Source organism: Macrobrachium nipponense, chromosome 6 (assembly GCF_015104395.2).
Source record: "Macrobrachium nipponense isolate FS-2020 chromosome 6, ASM1510439v2, whole genome shotgun sequence".
Classification (NCBI taxonomy): domain Eukaryota; kingdom Metazoa; phylum Arthropoda; class Malacostraca; order Decapoda; family Palaemonidae; genus Macrobrachium; species Macrobrachium nipponense.
This window is the reverse complement of record NC_061108.1, coordinates 90897488-90923678: the sequence shown is the minus strand read 5'-3', so window position 1 is coordinate 90923678 and position 26191 is coordinate 90897488. Positions and strand designations below refer to the sequence as shown.

The following is a 26191-nucleotide window of genomic DNA, read 5'->3' as shown; positions in this document are numbered from 1 at the left end:
CATTATCCCCCCAAAAATAGAGCAGAAAGGAAAAGAAAGAGCATTAGATTATATCTTTGAATTAACTACAATTTTCTTCCTTATCTCCCTCTACAGTTTGAGCGGATTGTAATAATCACTGAATTCCAAATGACAGTCAACAAAAAAGAAACAAAACATTTCATTCACTAGCGGAAAACAATAATAACGACAACAAGAAATAAACGTAATATTAGAGCTAGGCTTTCCCCACTATAAAAAGAAGAGTTAAAGTATAGTACAAAGAAAGCTCAATTGAAGTACTACATCTTACCAGTGATGGCGGTATATCCTCGGTCGCCACCGGTGGGTCCAATGGTGGCAGAGAAATTGGAAGTGTGATTGATGACATTCGGCCGCCAGGGCTGGTAGCGGGGAGGCTCCTTCTCGCCTCCTGTGATCGTTGCACAGGAATTGTCGTCCGTCGACTTGAAGTCCAGGATCACGGTGTCTGCAGGGAGAGATAGACAGATATATACGTATATGCTTATGTTCCGAATCATTTCTAGTCGAAACCGGGATCATAGTGTTTCTCAGTTTTGCGTCACACCCTGCTGTATGTCTACTGAATTGGATATAGAATTTAGGCCTAGTGCTGGGACCTGTAGGTCATTCAGCGCTGAATCTATTGTTAGGAGAGGGTAGAAAGTAAGATGGAAGAAAGGGAATATGAAGGGAGGTACAGTAAAAGGAACGAAAAGGGTTGCAGCTAAGGGCCGAAGGAACGCTACAAAATACCTTGAGTAATTTTCTGCGGTGCACTGACGGCACTAATCCCCTACCGGGAAGTGTATGTGTATGAAGTGGTAAAAGTGAATAGCTAATAAATAAATAATTAGACATAAATAAATAAATAAATAAATAAATAAATTGATTAATAAATATATAACCGAGAAGCGCAATTCAGATAAACCTTTCTATTTCTTGAATACGGAAGAGAGATTTCTTCTCCAATATACAATCACTTAGCATGCCTGAATACAATTATGTACAGTATATATCCAAGTTAACTAAAAACGAGCTTCTACTTCTCTAATTCAAATTACTTCCCAGGAAACATCTTCAATAAACTATATAGTATTTCACGCAATTCCCCAAATATTGCCTATGCAGATAACTAAGACTAAACTGACTTTTTATTTTTATTTATACGCAATTGAAGGAAATGAATTCTTGCTGGTCAAAAAACCATTTGAATGAAACTATTTGCCTCTCGCTGTCGAACGTCTCTCTTCGTTCCAGAGGCCGTTCATTCACGGAAGAGTCTCCCAGGGGATACTGCCCAACTGGAACTTCCAAAGTTTAAGCGAAGAGGCAACACATTACTATCCTAAAACAATTCTACTTCTATCTTAACTTACGTTTTCATCTGTTTATTCATTAATGTGTTAGTTTATTTTTTCTTTTCTTATGACTGATCACTCTTTCTGTATTTCCTATCACCCTCTGATACTTCTTGCAAATGAACGTATTCTTTGAAAGCTTATATTTCAAGTCCATGGCCCCTGTGGGCTTGTTCCATACGAATAAGTTCTTCTAAATAATAATAATAATAAATAAAAAATAATAATAATAATAAGATTAATAAATAATAATGTAGTATAATAAATAATAATAATAATAATAATCATAATAATAATAATAATATAATAATAATAATAACAGTTGTAATAATAATAATAGTAATGATTCAAAGAAAATTCATAATCACATGAGTCAATACAATGGAAAAGTAAATCCATAATAATACGTCTGTTTGATCATGTTATTTAAAATACAAAGCAGAAAGCTTTCGATGACCTGCACGGTCCTCCTTGTAAATCAGATTGACAAAGAAGACCGTGCAGGTCATCGAAAGCTTTCTGCTTTGTATTTTAAATAAGAAGATCAAACAGACATATTATTGTGGATTTACTTTTCCAATAATAATAATAATAATAATAATAATAATAATAATAATAATAATAATAATAATAATAATAATAATAATAATAATAATAATGATAATAATAATAATAAACCTCTACTCTCTATACTCAATTGAGGGAAACCCTTTCTTTCACCCACATTACTCATCAGAAAAAAATAAAGCTGAGCAAAACAATTTTGTTTAGGTCACAGATGAACCGACCAACCTTTCGTGACGAACTCGTCGTGATAATTGGCCTCGTTCCTCCCGTTCAGCTGGCCGATAGAGGCGATGATTGTCGTCTTGTCCGAGAACCGGGGGATCGGAATGTCGTGCTGATCGTTGGTCTCGTACGGACGGCTGAACGTGATAGTGGTGATGCCGTTGTTCCGTTCGCCGCTGATGATGCTGGCGTCGTTCCGGCCGTTCACTCGCTCGTCGGGGCAGACGCCGTTCTTTCCGTCGCACTTGAGGGGGGATATGATCATCGGTTATTTAAGGAATGCCTTTCTCAATGAAGCATTGAAGTCTCCCGAAGCAAGACTTTGCTCTAGATATTAAGAAGAACCAAAACAAAAAGGAGATAGTTTGAAGCGCGTTATCCAGTGATTAAGATCAGACGAAGCGCATGTCAAAGATTACAAACTTCTCGAAAATATATCATAATCTATAATGCTCCTTGGTTATATTCCTATTTGGAGTAGCTTAACGTATATCTCATATTAAGAAAAAAAAATGTCCCAAATATCACTTCGGAATAAACTTTTGAAAGATTATTAATGTCTTTCTCTCATATATGTATATCTATACATGTATATATATGTATATATATATATATATATATATATATATATATATATATATATATATACATTAAGCTTCAAATGTCCTTTATTATCCAATTCGCCCTACCTCGGAATTAATATATTTTCATATATGTTATTCGAAGGGGAATTTTTTAGTTAATAATGATTTCGTCGTCTCGTGGATTCGAACCGGTGCACAGAGGAGAAATCAGGACTCGATGTACGTATGTATATGAATCACGGTGATGTGATAAAAATTCATATATGTATATATATATATATATATATAAATATGCAAATAATCAAGATCATAAAACACCCGTATTTGCATTCTAACATGATTATTAAGAAGTCTGCAAACCACTGGAAGAGTTAGCCCTAGATCACAGCAAGAGCAGACGCCCCTCTACAGTTCCAGAATCTGAGCTAATACAGTATATAACTACAAGGGTGCCAACTCACCTGCGCCTTGGCACTGACGCTGTAATCCACAGCGTGGAAGGACCCGTCTTCTCTGTCGTAATAAGCTACTACGATGTCGCTGTGTAACATTTCAGGCCTGTTGAAGGAAACAGAAGCCACGCTCGTATTTTTGTTGGTTTTTCAAAAATGGTGATATAGTAGACAAAAATAACGGAAAAATCTTAACAAATGATTATCAGTATAAGATATTGACAACTTTACGATTCAAAATAGGTTTGTATATATAAACCACGTAAAAAAAATTTAAAATACATTTATCATTTATGTATACATATTATGCATATACCGTTTGTTTACAGCAGATATGCTACATACATGCCCATTATATTACTGCCTATATATTGTACAGCCTATGCATACACACGCACGCACATATACAAACACAAACAAACAAATTTATATATATATATATATATATCCTATATGCATTAAACTACAAATGTCCTTTAATTCGCTCTACCTCGGAATTAATATATTTTCATATATGTTAATCGAAGGGGAATTTTATATATGTATAGTGCCAGATAGGTATGGTCCAGCTTTTACTCTTCCGGTTTCTTATTCTTCCTTTTTCTTATCTGTAGATTAACGCAGCCCTTTCGCTCAGTAAGGCGACTGACACTTTCATTAAAAAAAAAAAAAGTGGTGGGGGATGGGAGTTGGATTTCGCGAGAGTATCTCTCGTAGGAACAATAGCAGAAACTCCTAGAAGGAATATTCCTCCGCCAGAATCCTCTCGTATGATTACGGATTCTTGCACACCATATCGGGTTAGTCTCTTGGCGAAGATACACAAAAACTAATTTGGTTATTTGCTAAATCTACGGTATGAATACACAATATCTACATTGATTCTATATGCCGAAAGTTTAGACATGAAACGAAAAAATCTAGGAAACTCATCTAGATCTAGATTAATTTCAAATTCTTTTTTTACTCATAACAAACAGTTCGAAAGTAATTTTACTACACCAATAAGATTATGATCCCTCCAATGTTCAGACAGATATGGGTGAATATGTGACCTCTCAACTTCGACGGGAGCTAATGATATTGATTAAGAAATTCAGTAAACTGACAATTACTTTAATTTGGAAGATAGATTTTGTTATATATCAATCTTTAACGACAGTGAAAAATGTTAATCAATACCAACTGTAATTTCATATTGCGATGTATTTGCCATCGCCATTGCTATCTGATAGCCAATTTTAATACATAAAGGACAGTAATTACGGTCTTATCATAGATCATAAGTACTCGCTGTGATCACATATTGATTAAAAAAAGTCAATCACTCAATTCAGTAATGATACGATGCGGTATGAACAATCAAAGCAGTTTAATAATGATTGTAGTTCATCATTAAGATTTGAAAAAAGATTGCAATGAAAATGGAAATCACTGCAATTTACTCTCGATGACAAATTACTAGGGGTAATTAATCATTCATTACGGACTCTTAGCAGTGTGATAGCGCCTGTGAGTAGTGTCCTTCAAGTAGTAATAACTTCAGAAGCTTTAGATTTAAATATTTCTTTTGATAACAATACTACCCTTATCATAGTACTGTCCTCACTGGATAATCATATGTTATATGATGAGTTCAATAATTACCGCGCAATCGAATTGTGACGATAATATGTGTGACATAACAAACAATACCGTACAGTGAACCCTGGAATTCAAACGTTAACTTTAACAAGATTATATTAGTTTGTTAAGCAGTGTTAAATGAATAGAATATAACAAACGATCTTTGGATAGTGGATGAATAGCTAATGATATTTCATGATTATTGAATATGATGAGAATAAAAACTGTTTAACAATAATAACTTTGTGGCAAAGAAAATGAGTAAATAAGAAATTCCACTGATTGCAGTATCTTAATCATGAACAAAGATTCGATACATTATGGTTACAGTTATTCCATCGCATAATTAAGCGCGCCCGTAATTTTAAGTATGCAATTATGATAAAGGATTAAGTTGAGACAAAGCGTATATCAGATATCGCTAATTTTTAACACTGAAGCGCAACAAATATAAACATTACAGTAACGTAATATAGGAGCTATAAAGTAGAAGATTAATATACAATAATGAATACAGTAGCTTAAGGCATCTCAAAAGCGGAAATGACTACATAATGATGATAGTAGAATAAGACAGACATTTGTTAATGAAAGAAATGTGAAAGTTGTCCAATAGATAATACGATCATCAGTGAAAGCACAAAAATCGCGGTGAAAGCTACGATTACACTCATTAGCGCAGACACTACTACTCTTCGAGAAACACTTTTCCACAATATAATTATCAGCCTAGTGATCAGAACTGTTGAATTTTGAAAAGGCGTGTTATTATTTGAAATGGATACAAAATCATAACTATTGCCTTTGAAATCTCTGTGCATAGTAACAAGGTAAATTTCGTAGTTAAGCAACAAAGATCTACAGCCGTTCTTTTATGTCTTCTTTGAAATTAGGTAATGTAAAATATATTAATCAATCCCACTTCATAATGACGGACACATTTTTGCGATACAGATAGCAATATGTAAGAGGAAAACTGTAATTTCTAAAGGAATCTACGAATATTTGAATTCTGAATGGACTTGTTCCTTTCGTCTTTCGAGAAGAGTTTTTTTTTTTTTTTCATGTTTGAACTCTTTTCCTATTTACGTTTTTAGAATGGCTTAGAGAACCATTTCGAGAAGCTGAGAGGGCATTGTGGTTATCATAATTACATGCGTATCTGGTAAAAGTGACCGGTTTCGACTTCGCCAATGGCTTGGCAATGAAGTCGAAGCCGATCAGGACCAATACAGTCTCTTTTTTTTTCTTCTGTGGTGATATTCGATAAACTAATCACATGTATATCTCAAGTATAAAAGGCCCGTTAAAACATTCTGTTTTAAAGCTATGGACTATATTTCGGTGGACTAGCTCCCACCCTTACCAAGTAGTACTTGATAAGGGTGGAAGTAAGTCCTCCGAATTATAGTCCTTAACTTTAAAACAGTGTTTTAATTGACCTTTTATACTTGAGACGTATCCTGTTTTAACAGAAGAATTTATTTACACACACACACACACACACACACACACACACACACACACACACACATATATATATATATATATATATATATATATATATATATATATATATATATATACGTACATATATATATATGCACACACACAAGCGCCACCACGAGTCTCACCTCTCATTGGTTGGGGATAGACCGAAGGCTATGTACTGATCCTCGTCCATCTTGGCGGTGAGTCGAATGTGGATCTCGTCCTCCTGACTCTGCCATTCCACCTGGAGGTTTTCGCTCAGCTGACGGCAGTTGTTGAACTCCGGGCTGGAGATGTGGGCCTGGCGGGCGGAGGAGGGAGGAGGGGAGAAAGGATAAGACGTTAATCATTTCTAATTTTCACTGCTTTTCGGCTTCATTTTCTTAATTTCTGGCATCAAGAGGCCTAACTAACAAACTTTTCAAGATCTAGAATGACTTAACGGTAGCTATTAGTGAAGATAATAAGAGAAAAATTAGTGTGTTAAGTTTTCTTTTTCTTTTTTATCTTTTTACAGGAGAGGATTGTTTTGGTAGGGACTGGAACCGAAGGATACACAGGAGGTAACTCCAGGAGATTATCTTTTACATAAGTAAAAGGAACAAGTTTTAAAGTGTGAAAAAAATGTAGATACAGACTGTAACATGAATGAAGTAGACTGGGAAAGGTAAGTTGAAGAAACTTGTGACCATTCATTTCAGTCTGCGAGAATCGCGGAATCTCCGAATAATCCGCGAAGCGTCCAGTGATTATGGAAGTTTCTCAAGGAAATCCGGACAGAAGAAGCGCAATGGCCTTTAAGCTCCTCGGTTCTATTTTAGGAAACACCTCCCGGAGTGAGTCAAGTCATGAATGACTGGCTTATTTTTATTTTCATTTATTCGAAACATACAACCTTTACCAACGAGGAGCATTTGAGAAGCGTCTAGTTGAGAGATCTTACATTTATCATCGTTAATGAGAGGCATCAGTTCGGCAGATGTGATAAAACATCGGTAAGAAAACGTATGAAATGTTTTTCAGTTATTGAGGCTTGTGGTTTCTCAGAAATTGAGAAAGAGAGAGAGAGAAGGAGAGAGAAATATTCTTACAAAGCAAAAAGGTCCCCCTTAACACTATCCTTGACTCCCTCTTCTCTGGCAGCGTTTTCCGATATCTTCGTAGATTCATTTGAATAATTTTCCCCTTCTCCTAAGCTTCCCGCAACGTTCCAGTGCGTAAACTTTGACGTTTCATTCTTTTCTCTTCTCGTTTGTTAAATTCTCCGTGCCACGCTTGGTTGAATTTTCCGTTTTCTGTTCTTGTCATTTTCCTTTCTGCTCCTTCCAATTTTACATCGAATTAGTTCGCGTGCTTAAGAATTTATCCGTTGAAACCGTTTTCCTTTTACTGCTTCTTTCGTCTGTGTCTGGGACTCCCAGTCTCTTTACACAACTGTCAACCATCACATTTAATTGATATTCTTTTCGTCCTGTCCATTCGGAAAAGAACCTCTTCTCATTCTGGCGTCGCGGAAGTGACATCAACACCAGATATGAGGTATAAACTTTTGTTTCCAATTCTAAAAACTCGAAGAACGGCATGAAAGCTAAAAAGTCGCCACGAGAGGCTGGATGAATCATACTCCGTGATCAGAAACCGTAAGGATGACCATTGTTGGTTAAGTGACGAAGTCGAAATGACTGAAGAATGCGTCGTTTCCGCACAAAAAATTGTGATTTTCAAGGGAGGCGTCATTAAGGTTTAAACTGCACTTAACGGTCCTCGATTTTCGTCTCATGTTAGCTCTCAGCGTTGCAAGTTCTAAATCTGCAGCTGAAGTTAGCACAATGAGTCTGAATTGTCCTAATTCAAGGTCGACAGGAGAAAGAAGAAACGCAATTCAAGTTCTATACCCATAGACTGTAACAGTGTATTTGTGCATAGTGCAGCAGTTAGAGACGAAACGGAATGGTTAATAAGTTAAAGTGCCATTTGGTGCAGGTAGAATAAGTCTGAATCAACCTTTAAAAGAGATACAGGTAAAAACTATATTACATTCCTAGTGACCTTGAATTCTGGAAATGAATCTTTATCAAACTATCTGATGTTATTTAAGCCACAAGAATATTAAATATGCAGAATTTAAGACATGGCTGTATTGACGGTTACTGATTACCAATAAATAGATTACCGAGTAATTTATTGTAAAATGGGACTCCTTGGAAGACACGTATTACATTCAAGTTTATTTGGAAGACATATATTACATTCAAGTTTATTAAGTTTGTTTTTTCTTTAAAAGCCATCACTCATCGCAATTTAACCGGTCCATTCGTCTTTTAAAATACGGAAGTCAAATAAAATATAATGAAGCAGAGACTGGTACTGTATCGTTTTCTGTAAATATTATAATTTCAGAAATATACCAAATGATACGCGAGACTACTGATAGCATAATTAAACGTTGATATGAATAATTACAAATACCAATCAACACTGCAATGTTTACCACTTCATATCGTTCTCTATAATATATTCAATTCCTTTTCGATAAAATTTAACTGATATCTGGCAATGATAGAAAGAAAACTGATAAATTTCAAAGAGGTAAGATTCTTGTTGAAGGAAGAATATCTATCTGTAAGAGTAGAGCTTTAAAGACGAGTTCCCAGTTGTAAGGAGAGGGGACAGTGATAACTGTGTCCAGTTATATTAGTATATCTGAAAAGATGAATTGAGACAAGAAAAAAGCTGTTAGTTACAGTTCTTTTGTTCTATGCTAGGAAACAAGTGAGGCCTCATAAATAATTATACTGGCAGAGAATTTTGTCATATGGTGATGTGCGTATTTGAAGAATGTTAAATAATTGCACAGAAGTAAGAAAAATAGCTCCTGTTTTCCTTAATATGAAGTGATCTGTTTTTGAAATGCCAAGTTCATAAAAGAAATTCTCCTAATTGAGATACTGGGTTAATGCAAGTGACATAAAACCATTTCGAATTCACAACGAAAATATATTTAGACGCCGGCACCTGTGTCCTAACATGACAGCACTTTAGTCACGTTTGGAAAGGTGTATTTCTTCAGTTAAGTGTTACTTCATGAGCAAATGAAGAATGGTTATTAGAGTAAATTTCATTTGACCAGAATTTATGATTAATATTTAAGATAGGTAGCTTACTTTAAAGGATATATTATGGCTTACAATGAAAAGTAATTAGGAGAAGTGTATAATGCTAAGGTTATCGTTACTAAAAATTAATTAAGCCATCGTATGAGCTGTTAATCTACTGAATTACTCCATATATAATAATAATAAAATTATAAGCCTAAGTAACTATAACTAAAACCAGAAACGACTCAGATGAGAAAATGCTCACTACCAATTACAGCTGATAATGAAAACGAAAGCTAGAATAACCAACAAGCAGAGAGCAAAAAAGGTGATTGGCTGTTGTACATTATATTAATAATAATAATTATCTACTCTAATAAGCATATTCTATGAACTAGACCAGTACCTCATTTTATCAATGCTAATATGTTGAGTTTCTGCTGAAACTGAGAATTATTTACACACTTTTGATATATATATATATATATATATATATATATATATATATATGTATATGTATATATATATATATATATATATATATATATATATATATATATATATATATATCTTAAGTGAAAATGCAAGAGGCAACAATATCAAGAGTAAGTAAAATAATTTGATAAAATGAGATTGCAGGGTAAACTGAAGCCATCATTCTAGCCAGGAAAAAACATAAAATAAGTTGAAATAAAACTTGAAGACACTTTCATTTTAATGTACATCTTTCATACATCGAGTTTAATGAATCTTGTACTGAGCAGATGAATGACGTCTTTTCCTGAATGAATAACAACCAAATCATTCACTTCTGATTTGTTAAAAAGAAAAACAGTATTTTCGTAATCCCAGACAGTCACCTTAAAATACACACTTATACACGCACACGTATACTCAACAAAGAAAAAAGGTAACTGAACTAAAAAAAAAAAAGAAAAGAAAAACAGGTCAGCACCCGAACACCCTTTTTATCTCTACTTACCGAAAGTGTGTAATTTTTTGCGTGTTTTGGGAAGCTTTTTAATATGCATGTGCTGAGGAGGTGGCGAGGAGGGAGTGCAGCTCACGAAACAAGAGGGGATGCTCTTGGTCACGTTTCGAATTATCTTTTTTTCTTTGTTTTCTCTATCTTTGAGTTGGTGGGTTTGAACAAATGTGTCTAAAGGGACTCTCTAAAAGGCGGAGGTTGGTACGGGGATTTTCTCAGGCAGGCGTTCAATGAGGGAGAGAGATAATCTACGACAATTGGCGGTTGAGAAGGTACGACGGGGGAGGAAAATATATATAAAAAAAGGCGGGTGATGGCTGGGGAACAGGAGATAAAAATAAAACGATGTGGGTGTTGGGAGCGAAGTGGAGAGGACCGGGGTGAGGATTTGTGCACAGGATGAAGGCAGGCCAACGAGGAGAGGAGAAGATAAGAAAGAAAGGAGAAATTAACTGGAGTAGGAGATAGCAAAATATGTCGCTATGGAAGGTACGGAGGTCGAGTTGGAGGAAAAAGAAAGACGCACAATTAAAAAAAGAATGAAAGAGAAAAATGCAAATAACAGACTTAAATGAAAATCATTGAGACAAATGAAATCTATAACTGGTTCTAGAAAAAAGGAGAGAAACTTATCATCTGGACATGTTCGGAAGAGAACCAAACAGGTTATGCTTATGAATGAGATTTATATCAAGGGCACATGGACCACAAACAAACAGCTGACAGACTGTAGCAATATTTACGAGAAGTTAAAAGCAGAATGAAAGGGGGAAAATCAAAACAGTAGACAAGGTGTACTGTACTTCATGTATCAACTCTATATGCAAGGCTCAACGGGAGAAAAATCAAATAGTGTACTAAGAGATATACAACCGAATAGTCACCTAAGGGAGCATAAACGAACAGCAAATACATTAAAACAAAACTCCAAATCGAAGACATACAATACACCTAAAAGGAAAATGAAACGGTTCATGATCGGGAACAATTAAGAGCATAAGTTGAAACGGGGAACTGAGGTAGGTTAATGGAAGTTACATTTGCGAGAGATATGGGAGGAGTCATTTGGTTTCGAGATTTGGTTTCGAGATTTGAGAGAGAGAGAGAGAGAGAGAGAGAGAGAGAGAGAGAGAGAGAGAGAGAGAGAGAGAGAGAATGTGTAATAAAACCTCAGAATATGTTCATAAAAGGGAAAGCTGAACGTATTAGATGCTCAAATAATATGTATTTATATATGTATGTATGTATTTACTTGTGTATGTCTAATGGGATAATATCTCCTACAGAATATTACTGTAACCAAATACTACAAAGGAAAGAACAAACGCCTTGATCATTTTAAAAGAATGCTCAGTTACATAGCAAGTAATCTACTACTTTTGCAGCAAGTGGCATATAGAATTGCAAATTAAAAAAAAAAATAAAATGATATATAACAGGAAACTATAAATATGCTCGGAACATGGTGAGAGAATATCTTCTCGGAAAACGAATGACGGCAGTACACGAACTCTATATAAGCAGGTAGCACAGAAAGTTACTTGCTGAAAGAAAAAAGAAGAAGAAGAAAAAAAAAAGTATTCTTGCGGAATACATGCTCAACATCCTAATATATCTCCTTCACCGGTATGCAAAGGCAAATTGAATGAAGATGAATTATGCTTAATGCTGCTGTGTCACAATGAGGGGAAATAGATCAATATTCTTATTGCTGTTTATAACAATGGTGTACTTACAGTTAAGTGGAAATTATTAGGGGGATCTTTTAATCGCTCACTGACCAGTGGTACTTGGGTGGGGTGGACTTATTAAAAGGTCATTGATGTATATAATGTGTGTATGTATATATACACATATATATATATATATATATATATATATATATATACTGTATACACACACATATATATACACACACACACATATATATATATATATATATATATATATATATATATATATATTTATATATATATACACGTATACACATAGACTTCAGTCCACATCAGCAATATTGTTCGACTCATTATCTTTTTGATGCATTTGTTCTCGAAGCGCCTGGGAATTTTAAGCTGACTAACTTCCAGGTAGACCTTTCAAAATAAAATTGCTCTTACTATAGCAACCTTTTCATGAAAAGGAACGCAAGCGATATGCACATGCATACGAGTAAACACGCGCATTCACACATATATACGTACATATGAATATGCATATGCATATCATGAGCATCTGAATGTTTCATTTATTTTACCGGAAGTGCGCAACAGGGCGTTGGTAGGATATTACACTGCATACAAAATAAAAAGGGCGCAAAACAGACATAGGCGCATATGGTAGTTTTGAAAACCACTGCAGCATCTTTTATTTACCGCCACTTGACTTATTCTGTTTTACATTTACTTAAGTGAAGATGAAAATGATTTATCACCGGGGATAAATCATTTAATGCGCATTTTATAGCATTTTGTTCTGGAACAAATGGAGAGATTGCCGCTAATTTATCGAATATAAGTACACTAAAACTTGTCATTTTCTTGTGATATCTAACGCGACTGAATGTTATCTAAAATATGTATCAATTTTTGTTCGAAAAAGGCAAAGAAGTTTAGGCATTTTGTCGTTATCTAGTTTTGGGATACCGAGGCTTCCACGTGGTTGTGCTTCAGAGTAAGAAGGAGAGCGCAATAAAAAGAAAGAATAGAAGAATGGGGAAGTATTGTGTAACACAAGTTTGGTAATGAAACAAATCAGCTTATGATGATATGAACCAGGGGTCTGTAGAGAGGGAGAGAGTCAAAGAGGGGAAGGATCTTGGAAGGTTCTTCAGATGACGGATAAACTGAAAGAGAAAGGAAAGGGACCGGAGCACAAAGGATTTCTGAAGAGAGAGAGAGAGAGAGAGAGAGAGAGAGAGAGAGAGAGAGAGAGAGAGAGAGAGGTGGAAGGGGAAAGACCGTTACAGGTGGAAGAGACCCGTGCCATCCAATGGAAGGAGCAGGAGGGAGCTAAAGAGAGTAGGTAGCAGAGGGAGGAGGATGTGAGGAATGCAGGTGATGGTGGTGGTGGCGGTGAGGAGGAGGACAGAGGAGTAGGAGGAACAGGGAGCGCCACTCCCGATGTCAGAGTCAGCCCCCGAAGTGAAGTTAGAGCCATCCTGCGAATCAGAACCAGAGTCTGGGTCAGTCTCAGAATCAGTATAGTCTAAGGTGTTATCGTGCCACTCCTTTCCGTGAGTGTCAGAGGGCTCGTGAGGACGAGTACCATGGCCCTGGGTATGAGTGCCATGGCCCTGGGTAGGAGTACCATGGCCCTGAGTACGAGTACCGTGGCCCTCCTGTGTGTCAGTTGGTTGCCTGGGTCTCCCGGGCTGGGATGGAGGAGCTACTGGGTGATACACATCCTTGTCGTCTTCTCCGTAGGTCACGCCAGCGCCATACGCTTCGATCAGTTCATCAAGCTGGTAGTTAGCAACCAAGGAGTGTGTGTGAGAGGAGAGGAGATCGAGCGTGTCAGCACATGAATAAAACAATCAAACTAAAAAAGAAATACAACTAAATAAGAAAAAAAATGAACCATTGGGAACTTAGGCCTACACATCAGGGCAGACAACTGCTCGAACGGCAAACATTGCAGTCCAAAGGGCACCGTCCTCCGGCGGTCATCATGCAGGCATGCACAATCAGTCAAAACAAAACCAATGTATAATATCTTTGCAACAAAAAACAATAATGATTTCACTAAAGTAAAAAACGAGATAATTCAGTGAAACAATCCAGTAAAAAGCGAAGCACAAAATGAATTACGAAATCAAAAGATACATTTGAGAGTAAACAGCGCGCAGAGTAGGTGTGGGCACATGCGCAGCACAGGATTCTCTTGTTTTAATGTTTCATAATTTCAGATGGTTGGGTATAATAGGAGGAGAGGAGGAGAAGGAGGAGGAGGAAGAGGAGGAGAGGTGACAACTTACTTGACCCGGCTCGCCCAGATACCACCAGTAGGGCTGCGAACAAAGAACACCCGTATGAGGCTGCTGCTCCAGCTTCTCTGCGACTACTCCTGCTCCTGATGTTACTGGTCCGTAGCCAAGGTGGTGGGGGGCCCCGAGCAATATGGCTGCGGTCAGTGCTGGACCCAGGCAGCAATTGCTCGACCCTAGCTTTTTTAATTTGGGTTTTTCTCTTTGTCATAGCTTTCAAGAAAATGTGACCGTAAAGCAAACTGGACAAATGTCATCCCCTTTTGTTCAACAGTAATCTTTGTTTGAACAAATGCGCACACGATTTGTTGAGGTATCATGATTTAACAGGAAAATTTCTGCCCTGTGTCAGCAATAATGAACCTCACTATTCACAGGCTTCAAGAGGGAACAACTCTTTGTATCAAACCCTTGACCTTGACCTCGAGATCCTCCATGCAAAGTGAACCGAAGTTTTTGAGAAGTATCGCCCCCCCCCCTTTTTTTTTGGCCCTCCAGAGATGCGAGGGTCCAGCACCGCCGCTTTCTAATTTCTCAATTTTGGAATGCATCTTACCATCTTTCACTAGGCTGATATACTTGTAAACCTATTTTAGCATGAAACATGTTCACTAAACCGAAATGAAAAACAGATACTAGTCGTAAATAAAGGGAATGTGACGAACTCAGAACAGAGAATATGTTATAGTCTTTGCCCAAATCTTCGTTAGCTACATTCATTAAAAATAGAAAAAAATAATCTTCATCAACTAACAGTTATGATGGTCTACTTGATAACTTCCTATATACAAATAGAGGTGGCGATCTATATATGTGTATATGTGTACGTGCGTGTATGGATATACACGCAAATATACATACGCATGATTCTGGGGTCTTAACGGTAAGAGATGCATGCAGGTCATCTATATGCATAGAAACTTAATAGTAAAATATCACAGAGTAAAAGTGGTCAGAATGAGTGGCAGTTCAGAAAAAATCACTAATTTTTATCATATTCATCACATTTTTCAATTTCATGGCTAAAGAACTACTAGCTGTCTTTTGTCTAATAAATTTTCAACAAAGTTTGAGAGTGACCCAAGATGTAGAATAAGATTCTTTTTGACAAAATATTACATATACATATATAAATACATATGTGCATGTCCTTATACGTAAGTGCCTTAACATAGTAGGGACTGAAAATTAAATGTAATCAAAATGAAAAATAAACTTACTTAAAAGAACTTAATAGAAAGTTAACTGTAACGAAAGTATATTAAGGAAGAGCAGCTATTTGCTAGATGGCATCAGAAAAATGGAATTCTGAGATGAAAATCATATACATGGACATCTCCTCCAAATGATGAAATTAATACTTTCTTCATACAGCATGTATTATTGAGAGTAACTATCTTCTCGCAGTGCAATATGAACCAGAGAGCAAAATTTCATCTTTAAATTTCCTTTTTCACTTTGAAAAGTGCAAAAATATAATGTTATATGAACGTAAAACAAGATATATGTATGTCCATCAGCCTAACACCATGGTTCATATCAAGTAATTTTCAAATTAAACAGTTATAACAAAATAATGGTTGAATATTTTTTACATCTGACCAAAAGCCAAATTATATGCTAAATACTTCGGTGTTTAAACATGAGCATTGTGTATGTCAAAATGACAGGGATTTGTAGATGACTCAAACAGAAAACCTACTGCATTATTCAGCTAACTCCCATTGAAGTAAGGAACAGACTTTCAGTATGCTTTCAAAGAATCCAATTACAAAGGATTTAAGAAGCTTTCAACAATAAGGAAGAATAGATTATCTTTTACATTTGTTTATTAATCAGCGAAAATTACTGCCCAGAACATCTGTTCATAAAGTAGCAAAGCTTTACTTTTGTTGTTGATGTGCTGGTGCTAAATTTTCTGAATAGTATTGCAGTAGTTCATGAATTTTCTAAATTAAATTTCATTAACATTTTTCTGAATTTATGTTACTGGACTAGTTGGGGTTCACTTCAGATATGCAATTCTCTGTTTAACCAAGTGTGCTCCATATCTGTTTTCGTGAGCAAAGTAGGCACCCATTTTATAACTGAATAATTGTCCATGAATTACCTTTATTCAATTGATGAATATTTGTTAACGAGCTTTGTTACGCTTTTCTGAACTGATCCATGAACCAAATAACGTATATCATTTATAACGGCGTTTAGTGAAAACTACTGTGATGGACAAGCAAGTAGTTATCTTTGATTTTGTCCAAGAATCAAGAATAAGGCCCAAAGAAAATAATGATTTTCTATGAGAAAAAAATGTTTTATAGATATGAAAAGATAACAAACTTTAAGTAACTTAGTACTTGGGTATATATTTCTACCATTTTTCTGTAACCTTTGGGCCTTTCAGACGTACGTACATGATGTATATACAATCTTTTGCGCAAAACTACTATTGAAAGAATTGAATTTCAGTGATACTACATCATTACTTTTAAAAATGGCTGAAAAATTGGTGTGAGAATCAAGAGAAGGATGCTGGATTTTGCTAAATTTGCATATATATATATATATATATATATATATATATATGTATATATATATATATATATGTATATATATATATATATATATATATATATATATATATATATATATATATACAAAACAGATGAGGAGACCTATTAATTCAAAACAAAGAAATAAAGGCCAAACAATAATCAATTAAACAATAATGAATTAAAACAGGTAACGTAAATGAACGAACGCAGTAAAACAGAAATAATAGTAATAATAACAATCATGAAAGCAACTGAGATAAGCTCGTGAAAGAAAGCGAGAGATAATCACCTTGATGCGCGTCTGTCCCAGGGAAGGTGGGACCCAGAGATCTTCAGGATTTGGAATCTGGACGTGTCCGAAATTGTGTTTGAACGTGACGCACCAGACGCCTAAGTAATCGATGTCGTACACTGTCAGGTTGTCGGGCAACTGAAGTTCAATGTCCTCGCCCTCGTACTTCCGGAGGACGTCCAGGCTGCATGAGGGGAAGAAGAAGAAGAAGAAGAAGAGAGAGAGAGAGAGAGAGAGAGAGAGAGAGAGAGAGAGAGAGAGAAAAGAATTAGATGTAACGAGAGGAATAGCAACAAAGAATTACTTAAAAGGCGGGATCTAATTATTAGCGAAAAAGCATTCTAGATGGGGGATCAGAGATTATTTGTTCCAATTACAACCGTTTTGAGTATTTAACAAAATTTACTCTCTCTATAACAAAAACTATTTATGGTTTGTCAATGAGAATAAAATCAAGCAAAAATTCTGTAACACAAAGAAATTTGGTCTTGTCAATCAACCAAATTTCTGCACTTTGCAAGTACGGTTCCAGATATTCTGTCCTGGATAATATAAAGGAGAAATTTCTTTCCTATAATGCATTGTTAAGAAACCCTTTGGTTGACAAGCAACCTAAAAACTTGTAAAAGGCAATAATCCAGTAAAATAAACCACTGTATAGAATAAAAACAGTTTTTGATACTCGTGTTTGTACTTATTTCTGATGATAATAAAATAGAAATGCAAATATTTACCATCTGCTATCATAACTAAAATGTAAACTTTAGTCACCTAGAAACTGTAATATGTTTCGTATTTCCCTCGATAAAACATATATATGCACAAAAATATGGAGAGATTATGACGCTGCCGGAACTTAAATGAATGATGAACATAATACTTTTAGAAGATGCTCTATTTTACGGTGGGCAAATCAGTGAAGCAAACCTACGAAAATGCATCACCTGATGCTGACAGAAATGAAAAGGAGTAAATTTACGATCGCCTGAAAAGAAAGGTTACTAATCTTCATATGTCACAGTAAGATAGCATTCATGGTAAGGTATTCGCACTCTGATTGGACAAAAACCGTGTTATTTTCTCACCTGCCCATTTCATTTGGAATCTTGTGACCTTTAGGGTCAGGCTTGGACCCTTTGCCCACCCAGAAGTAAGCATCGGGACCCAGACCATCGTAATGGAGGTTGGGAATATAAAAGGTTTTTGCGTCCAGTATGGTGATGTTTCCAGATCGGAGGCCGTGGGCCAGCCGCTGGAATTCTGGAAGAGTTCTTTTTCTGGGAGGGTCAAGAGTGTCGGGGATGTTCACGTGACCAAAGTTCACCTGAAAGAAAAAGATGGGAGTTTTATTTAGACGAGTAGTGATAACTGAAAACTTTACTACCAATAGTGCTCTACTCGATTTCCTTACTGCTTTTATGCACACTAACTGCTCTAAACTTTTAACACGAACAGGAATTATATAAAAAGACCTTAACTTGGAAAGATCTCAATCCATAAGTTAGGTTCAGGCGCGGAAGGGCGGTAGGAGATTGCTATAAATTTAACGTTTCTTCATATACTTCCCATTCATATTCACATCTTACAGTAGTAAGAGTACCGAAAAAAAGGTAGGAAATCGAGGAGCTAAGAGGTCTCTTGCGACTTGATATCGAAAATATATGTAATAAGTGGATGTGGAGTTCGTTGATGTTGTTTTTATCAAATTCATATAATAATAATAAAATTTTAAAAGATTGGACTATTCCCGTCCTTATAAATGAAGTTATGAGAACCTTGTCCATAAAGTGAAGAAAAAAATCTATGCATCTTCATAGTAAATTATCAATTAGACATAAATGTAAACATGGATACAAGATTAGAATTAAATAAATGGCAGTAACATCGGACTTTCAATAATATTAACACCCAAGTTCAGGCATTTTCGAGCCAAATCACTATACTAAGAAGTGAAGCCTTTTCCGCAGAGAAGACAATAACATTATATGTTAAAATTTTTGACGATTCTCATGCATAACCGGTACCTCAAAGAAAATGGAAAAGCCACTTTATGAGTATAGTGTTGAAAGATGTACACTTGACTGAAACGAAAAAGTAATAGTAGTGTTAAGGAATGATAGTTAAAGATTAAGATCCGAAACAAAACGAAGGAAAGAGAATAACGCCAGGGGAAGGAGAGGGTATTAATGATGAAATCAAAGATGAACGAACGAAAAGAACGAAAAACCGAGCGAGATAAAATGGAACCAAATCAGGAAATTGAGATGCCAAAAAAAAGAGGATAATAAGAAATGAAAGAATACAAAATAAAAGGGAAAGAGGAAGGCGAAACAATGAACAAAAGCGGAAGAAATCGTTATTAAAATCTTAATAAAGGAAGGACCCGGTACAACAATTATTTACCTCGATAACGATTTACCATTAAGGAAGACGAATTAATTAGTACGGTCTTTTTTGAAAGCGTTCCTTGTGAGTTCATGTAAACATATTTACACTTACATATATACATGTACGCTCTCTCACACACACAGATCTTTTCTGAGTGATTAAAGGTATTTCGATGAGATAAATATATGCATGTATTAGACCAGAGCTTTCCCAGGGATTTAATACTGGAGTATTTATCCTATATATAATTTATATATTTATTAAAGAACATGTTTTTACATGTGACACTAACACTTACTATACTCATAAGTGATTATGCATATAATAATACTGGAGTATTTATCCTATATATATAATTTATATATTTATTAAAGCACATGTTTTTACATGTATCACTGAAACTTACTATACTCATAACTTATTATGCATATAATAATTATTATTTTTCTTGATTATTTAATACACTTAATTATGATGTCAAAAGCGGAGAAACAGCAGCCAGTTCTGAGCGGAGAAAAAGTGGGAAAACTCAGAACTTTGCATCTTTGCCACTGTTTCTCCGCTTCTGACTTAATTAATAAGATATTTTTCTGTAGTTTAAATTACAGGCAGACCCAAATAAAAGTCAAACGGGCTATTTTTGAACCGCCTTCTGTTAGATTATGTAGCCAGGAGAGTAACTGGTTCTGGTTGGGCGTAAAAGTGTCTCTGAGACGCTGGTCTGTTCTTCCAAAGGTTCATTAATATTCTTCATGACAGTGATGCCAGATGTAAGAGAAAAGATACGAGATACAGGCGCAAAGTTGTGGTATAAATTAAGTATATCTTAGTTTAACCAGACCACTAAGCTGGTTAACAGCTCTCCTAGGGCTGGCCCGAAGGATTAGATATTTTTACGTGGCTAAGAACCAATTGGTTACCTAGCAACGGGACCTACAACTTATTGTGGGATCCGAACCACATTATATCGAGAAATTAATAGCTAATCACCAGAAATAAGTTCCTCTGATTCCACGTTGGCAGAGCGGGGAATCGAACTCGAGACTACCGAATCAGTAGGCGAGCACCTTAAGGATTCGTTAATGGAAGGAGTGTGTCTGTTTGCAGATGATACAGTACTAATAGGGATGGCAAAGAGAAACCACAGGGACCAGTACAAGATCTTGTAGAGTCTGAAAGACGAAACCAGTCAAAAAGGCGCCGAAGTTTCTTGGGTGCAATCGAATTTTCTGTACAGTGTATGAATCTCTCAGCCACGGCCCATGAAACTCTCAGCGTGGCCCGGTAGTGGCCTACGTTGTTGGCACCCATGACGGTGCCAGACGTACGAGCATGGCTAAACGTAACCTTAAATAAGATAAAAACTACTGAAGCTAGAGGGCTGCGATTTGGTGTTTGATGACTCGGCGGTAGATGATCATCATCATACCAATTTGCAGCCCTCTAGCCTCAGCAGTTTTTAAGATCTGATGGCGGACAGAAAATGTGCGGACGGACAGACTAAGCCGTCTCATTAGTTTTCTTTTACAAAAACTAAAAACTGGTGGTAAATGTGAGGAGTAACGCGATGGGGTAGAAGGAAGCCAGAAGGATGGAGCAAATAATGTTGCTGTAAATGGTCGAAGAAGGGCAAAGGTTGACTCGTACAGGTATTTGAAAACACATACATACATAGGGCCGTGGCAGGATGCAAGAAGCGTGAAAGCAAGCAACTTAGTAGAGTATGAAAAACATATGGCGTTTCCATGGAAGCCACAGCTGGAATTGAAGTGAAGCGTGGAAGATAGAGCCCTTTACGATGAACAGTCTCAATAGAGCAAGCGGAATAACGGCTGAAAGTGTGAGGAACGTGGAAAGAGGAAAGTGGAAACCTTCAGGAAGCGGTTATACCGGCGTGAGCAACGAATTGAATTAAAGCCTGTTGAGAAGGTTAGCCACGTGGAGAGCATCAAAGACGATATATTTGTCACATGAGTATAACTCCTTCGTGTTGGAAGGAAGGATTACAGTAGTCTATACGTGCTGGAAAGATGACGTGGAAGATATGTATATTAAAACTGAAGATCCTCGTTATTCTGGAAGCCAGGGAACGCGTGCAAGATAGAGGAGTCTGCTTCAGTGTGTGTGTGCGTGTGTGTGTGTGTGTGACAGTGCAGGGGTCTTCCAGCCTTCTGCACAGGGGTATGAAACGGTTTAAGTTCTGGAAATGGTCTGCTAGTGGATTATCATGATACAGCAGTTGAGGGCTGAATGGCCAGTGTCTTTTATACTGATTATTCCGTATCCAGCCCTGAACAGTGGAACAGTGTGTATATATATATATATATATATATATATATATATATATATATATTATATATATATATATAATATACATACGATTATATACTCGTATGTACGTAATTTCTGCATAATTACTACATATATATGTGTATAACTATATAAAGCAAATGGTAACTTCCTTTGAAATATAATTGATTGTTCGCCACTAAAACTAAGCCATCAGGAGACTGTCGACACATTGGCAAGTAATAACTATTATTTGGACTAATAACGAACTTCTTTGCACGTTAAGCAATTTCTTTCATATTGCAAGCTATGCCTGAATATTTTTAATTACCTCTGAGTTATTGAAGCAGGCAATGGAAATATTAAGATTGCCATCCTCAATACATATACATTAATACAACAATATAAAAGTTGCTAAAATATCCTATTCCAAAAATTGGAGAAAACGTGAAAATATGAATACAATAATGTTTCAATTCCACCGTCCAATATTGAGATGACCAAATGCAATTTTGAATGTAACGACTGGCTACGGACGTGCACATGCATTTACAAGATAGAGTGCCCTATTTTTCTAGACATAAAAGAAGATTCTTTAATCAAAAATATTCGAAGACAAAAAAGAAGCACATTAAAACACGAGAGCCTTTGAAACAGAGCACAGATACCTGACAAAAAGAAATTTTCTCGAGAACGAACTTGTAAGATTTTTTATTTTTATCTTCCGCAAGAGCAATTGAAGCCAGCCAATGCATTATGTCTAATAGTCTTACGTCAAAATCTTGTTCGGATGAGAAAACAGGCCGATGGAGAGCAATGAACTTGAGATCTGAATTCGAGTCTTTAATTTCAATCTTTCTCCCTTTAAGCAAGTCGCCCACAAGGCCTGACAATTCATTCCTAGACTGACGAACAGGCGTAAAGCATTTTTTCCCCTTTCTAAGAAAATAGCCTTCAGCGATTTTGATACTATTCAGACCTAATTAGCTCATATTCCGAGGAATTTTCTTTCTTTATTTTTTTCTTTTTTATTTTTTTCTGGGTAAGGGAGGGGGTGGGGGGTGGAATCTGGCAACGCAGACAGTTGAAATTCTGACATGTTATAGAATATAAAAACCTGAGACACATTGACTGCAAACTCAAAAACTTCAAATAAATGAGATACGCCAGTTCGTCAAAACAGGACAATTGAGAGCAATGAACCTTAACTTCAATTCTAATCTTTCTCCCTTTAAGCATGTCGGCCACAAGGTCAGGCAATTGAGCAGAGTTGAGAAAGAGGTCAATGGCCTTTCCATGAGCAATTCCAACCGTAAGTGGTGCTTGCAACAGACCTTGGAAGCCTACTGTGAGCGTCAGCGGGTCTCTGGGGTTGGAGGCGCCATCGGAGTGACGTGATAAATGAGTGGAAATATATGTTGCCGTCCACTAAGACAATAAGTACAGATTTCTTAACGTTCTCCTTAAAAACATGATAAGGCAATTTCCAAAGTTCACTGGAACTCCGAACTGTACCATCCCCATTTGCTCAGAGATGAGCTTTGTTAGTCTCGAAATCTGATGATCCTCAACAAAGAAAAAAGAACTTAGTTGATAAGGCAGCCTTTTGCTTTATTACGGAAAAATTAGGATCTATTAATTTAATCATTATATGAAGCTTAATTGTATAATTCTGAACATTTGCCTTATATATATAATATATGATATATGATATATATGATATATCATATATGATATATAAAATAACATATAATACACACACACACACACACACACATATATATATATATATATATATATACATATATATATATATATATATATATATATATATATATATGTATGTATGCACATATACACACACATATATATATATAATATATATATATATATATTATATTAATATATTTATAATATATTTATAATATAATATATATTACACACACACGCCACACACATATATATATATATATTTATATATATATATATATATATTATATATTATACATACATACATATATGTATATATAAGTATATATTATATATATATATATATATAATATTATATATAATATTATATATATATATACTGTGTGGTTGTGTGTTGTTATAATATACAATTAAATAGTATATTATCAATGATAAATATATTATATATATATATATATATATATATATATATTATATATATATATATATATGTGTGTGTGTGTGTGTGTGTGTGTGTACTGGGGACACAGAAATGAATTTGTCACTATTCATTTCCAGTCAACCTCCGAAAGTGAGACCCAGATGGAGAAGGAAACTGTAAAGAATATAGGGATTAAAAAGAAGTGAAAATAAGGATTCATTGGGAAGGAAGAATGAGAAGGTGAAGGAGTAGGAAGAGGAGGGGGTAGGGGGTGTCGAGGGGAGGGAGGGGGAGGGGGAGGGAGGGAGGGAAGGGAGGGAGGGAGGGAGGGGAGGGAGAGACCAGAGAGAAAGAGTGAGGTAACCGGGTAACCTTGAGCCAGGGGGCACAGAGACAACCTCCATTCCGGTTGGTATTGAGCGCTCTCTCTCCTCTCTCTCTCTCTCGTCTCTCTCTCGCTCTCTCCTCTCTCTCTCTCTCTCCTCTTTCTCCTTTCTCTCTCTCACTCCGTCTCTCTCTCTCTCTCAGAACTCGGCATTGCAGCAATTCTCTACCCCTGCTGCTGCTGCTGCTCCAAGTCCCAGATTTCTCCAACCTACCATACCAACACTTCTATCTGTCTATCTATCTACTCACCGAACGTACTCTTTGCAATATCCTCTCACTTATTGACTCTGTCTATCTGTGTTGTCTTTACTAACGTGCGGTAACCTACACACACACACACACACACACACACACACACACACACACACACACACATATATATATATATATATAAAGCGATTTATCTGTCCATCGAGTCTAAGTGAACCAATTATCAGTAAATGAAATGAAAATCTTTTTTATCCGCTAACTTTAGCCAGTGAATAAATGTTATCCATGAAATGATCATCATTTATTATAGACCAGAATAGATTTTCTAACCTTATTTTAGTTAGCATGTGGATTTGATTTCCATCCACCGGTTTTATTTATCAATAAACTTAGTCTGTGCTTTTTAAACCCATCCAGTCTAAGGATAATTACAATTGTTCTCTATGTAAACAAGTAAAAAAATGCGCCAAAGTTTCTTCGACGCAATCGAGTATTCTGCTCTGTGTATAAAGGTGTATGAGTCACGGCCCATGAAACTTTCAGCCATGATCCGGTGGTGGCCTGTCCTATAGCGCTGCCAGACAAACACAACCATTTGCAGCCTCCAGCCTCAGTGGTTTTGAAGATCTGAGGGCGGACAGAAAAAGTGCGGAAGGACCGAGAGAGCCGTCTCAGTAGATTTCTTTTTTATAAAAAACTAAAGATCTATTCCTCAGTAATGAAAATCTTATTATCTGAGGAATCACATGAGGATATCAGGTTTATTTCTACGTTAACTCACTTGAAGAATAAGAAAAAGAAAGGCATATCATAGTCAGCGTCAACCTGATCAGTGGATGGAGCTATTTTTCTATACCCAAAATCTAATCAACAATAACTAAAAAACAATTTTGTCTGTAAATACAATAAGTTGATGAACCTTTTTTCTAATCTAGTGAATTCCACCAACAGTAAATTCGGAATATATTGGAACACTGATGCAACTCCTACGACACTGATTCTCTCTCTCTCTCTCATTATCGATAAATGATGATTGTAGTTATCTTATCTAATCTAATTATCATTTGTATCTACGTCTGATCGTTCATAATAATTCTTTATAGCTCTTCAATAAACGAGTTTTTCCCCCAACTAATCTCATCTTCGATAAAATATCATATTCAATAATGTAATAAGTGGATTAAGTTTTTTCACTCAATGAGTCGTTTTTCAGTGAATGAATATTTTCTGTTGATAATAAGATTACTTCATTAGTTAATCCCGTAATAAGTTGGTCCATATAATAACCAATTCAATTTCCGTGATTTCGTTTCGACAAATATTTCATTATTGTGACTGGACCTACTTTGCCAGTCTATGTAGGTAAAGTTATTCAAAGTGTCATTTTAAAATCAAACGGAGGTCCGTCTTATTTATAGAGATCCTAAGGAATTGTAATTCAACTGACTCTTCAGCTTCGCCACATTCAATTCAAACCTTTCATTCACAGCAGGCGCAACTTAACTATCACCGAGTGAGTATCACCTTCATCTGCTGAGTGAACGAGCAACGTTGGATTTCACATCCTTATC

General features: G+C 35.9%; 1 protein-coding gene across 3 annotated transcripts in view; it reads right to left on the bottom strand.

The window, feature by feature from the left end:
• The window catches only part of LOC135216132 (protein Skeletor, isoforms B/C-like), a 273242-nt gene that overhangs the window by 14283 nt on the left and 232768 nt on the right, over window positions 1-26191 (bottom strand). For all 3 annotated transcript variants that reach the window (XM_064251209.1, XM_064251208.1, XM_064251210.1), the window contains 6 exons: window positions 18301-18539; window positions 17213-17399; window positions 6447-6604; window positions 3196-3292; window positions 2154-2394; window positions 293-469 (listed from right to left, as the gene is read on the bottom strand). In XM_064251209.1, the coding sequence (XP_064107279.1) occupies window positions 293-469; window positions 2154-2394; window positions 3196-3292; window positions 6447-6604; window positions 17213-17399; window positions 18301-18539 (1099 nt within the window). The remainder of the gene's footprint in view (window positions 1-292; window positions 470-2153; window positions 2395-3195; window positions 3293-6446; window positions 6605-17212; window positions 17400-18300; window positions 18540-26191) is intronic.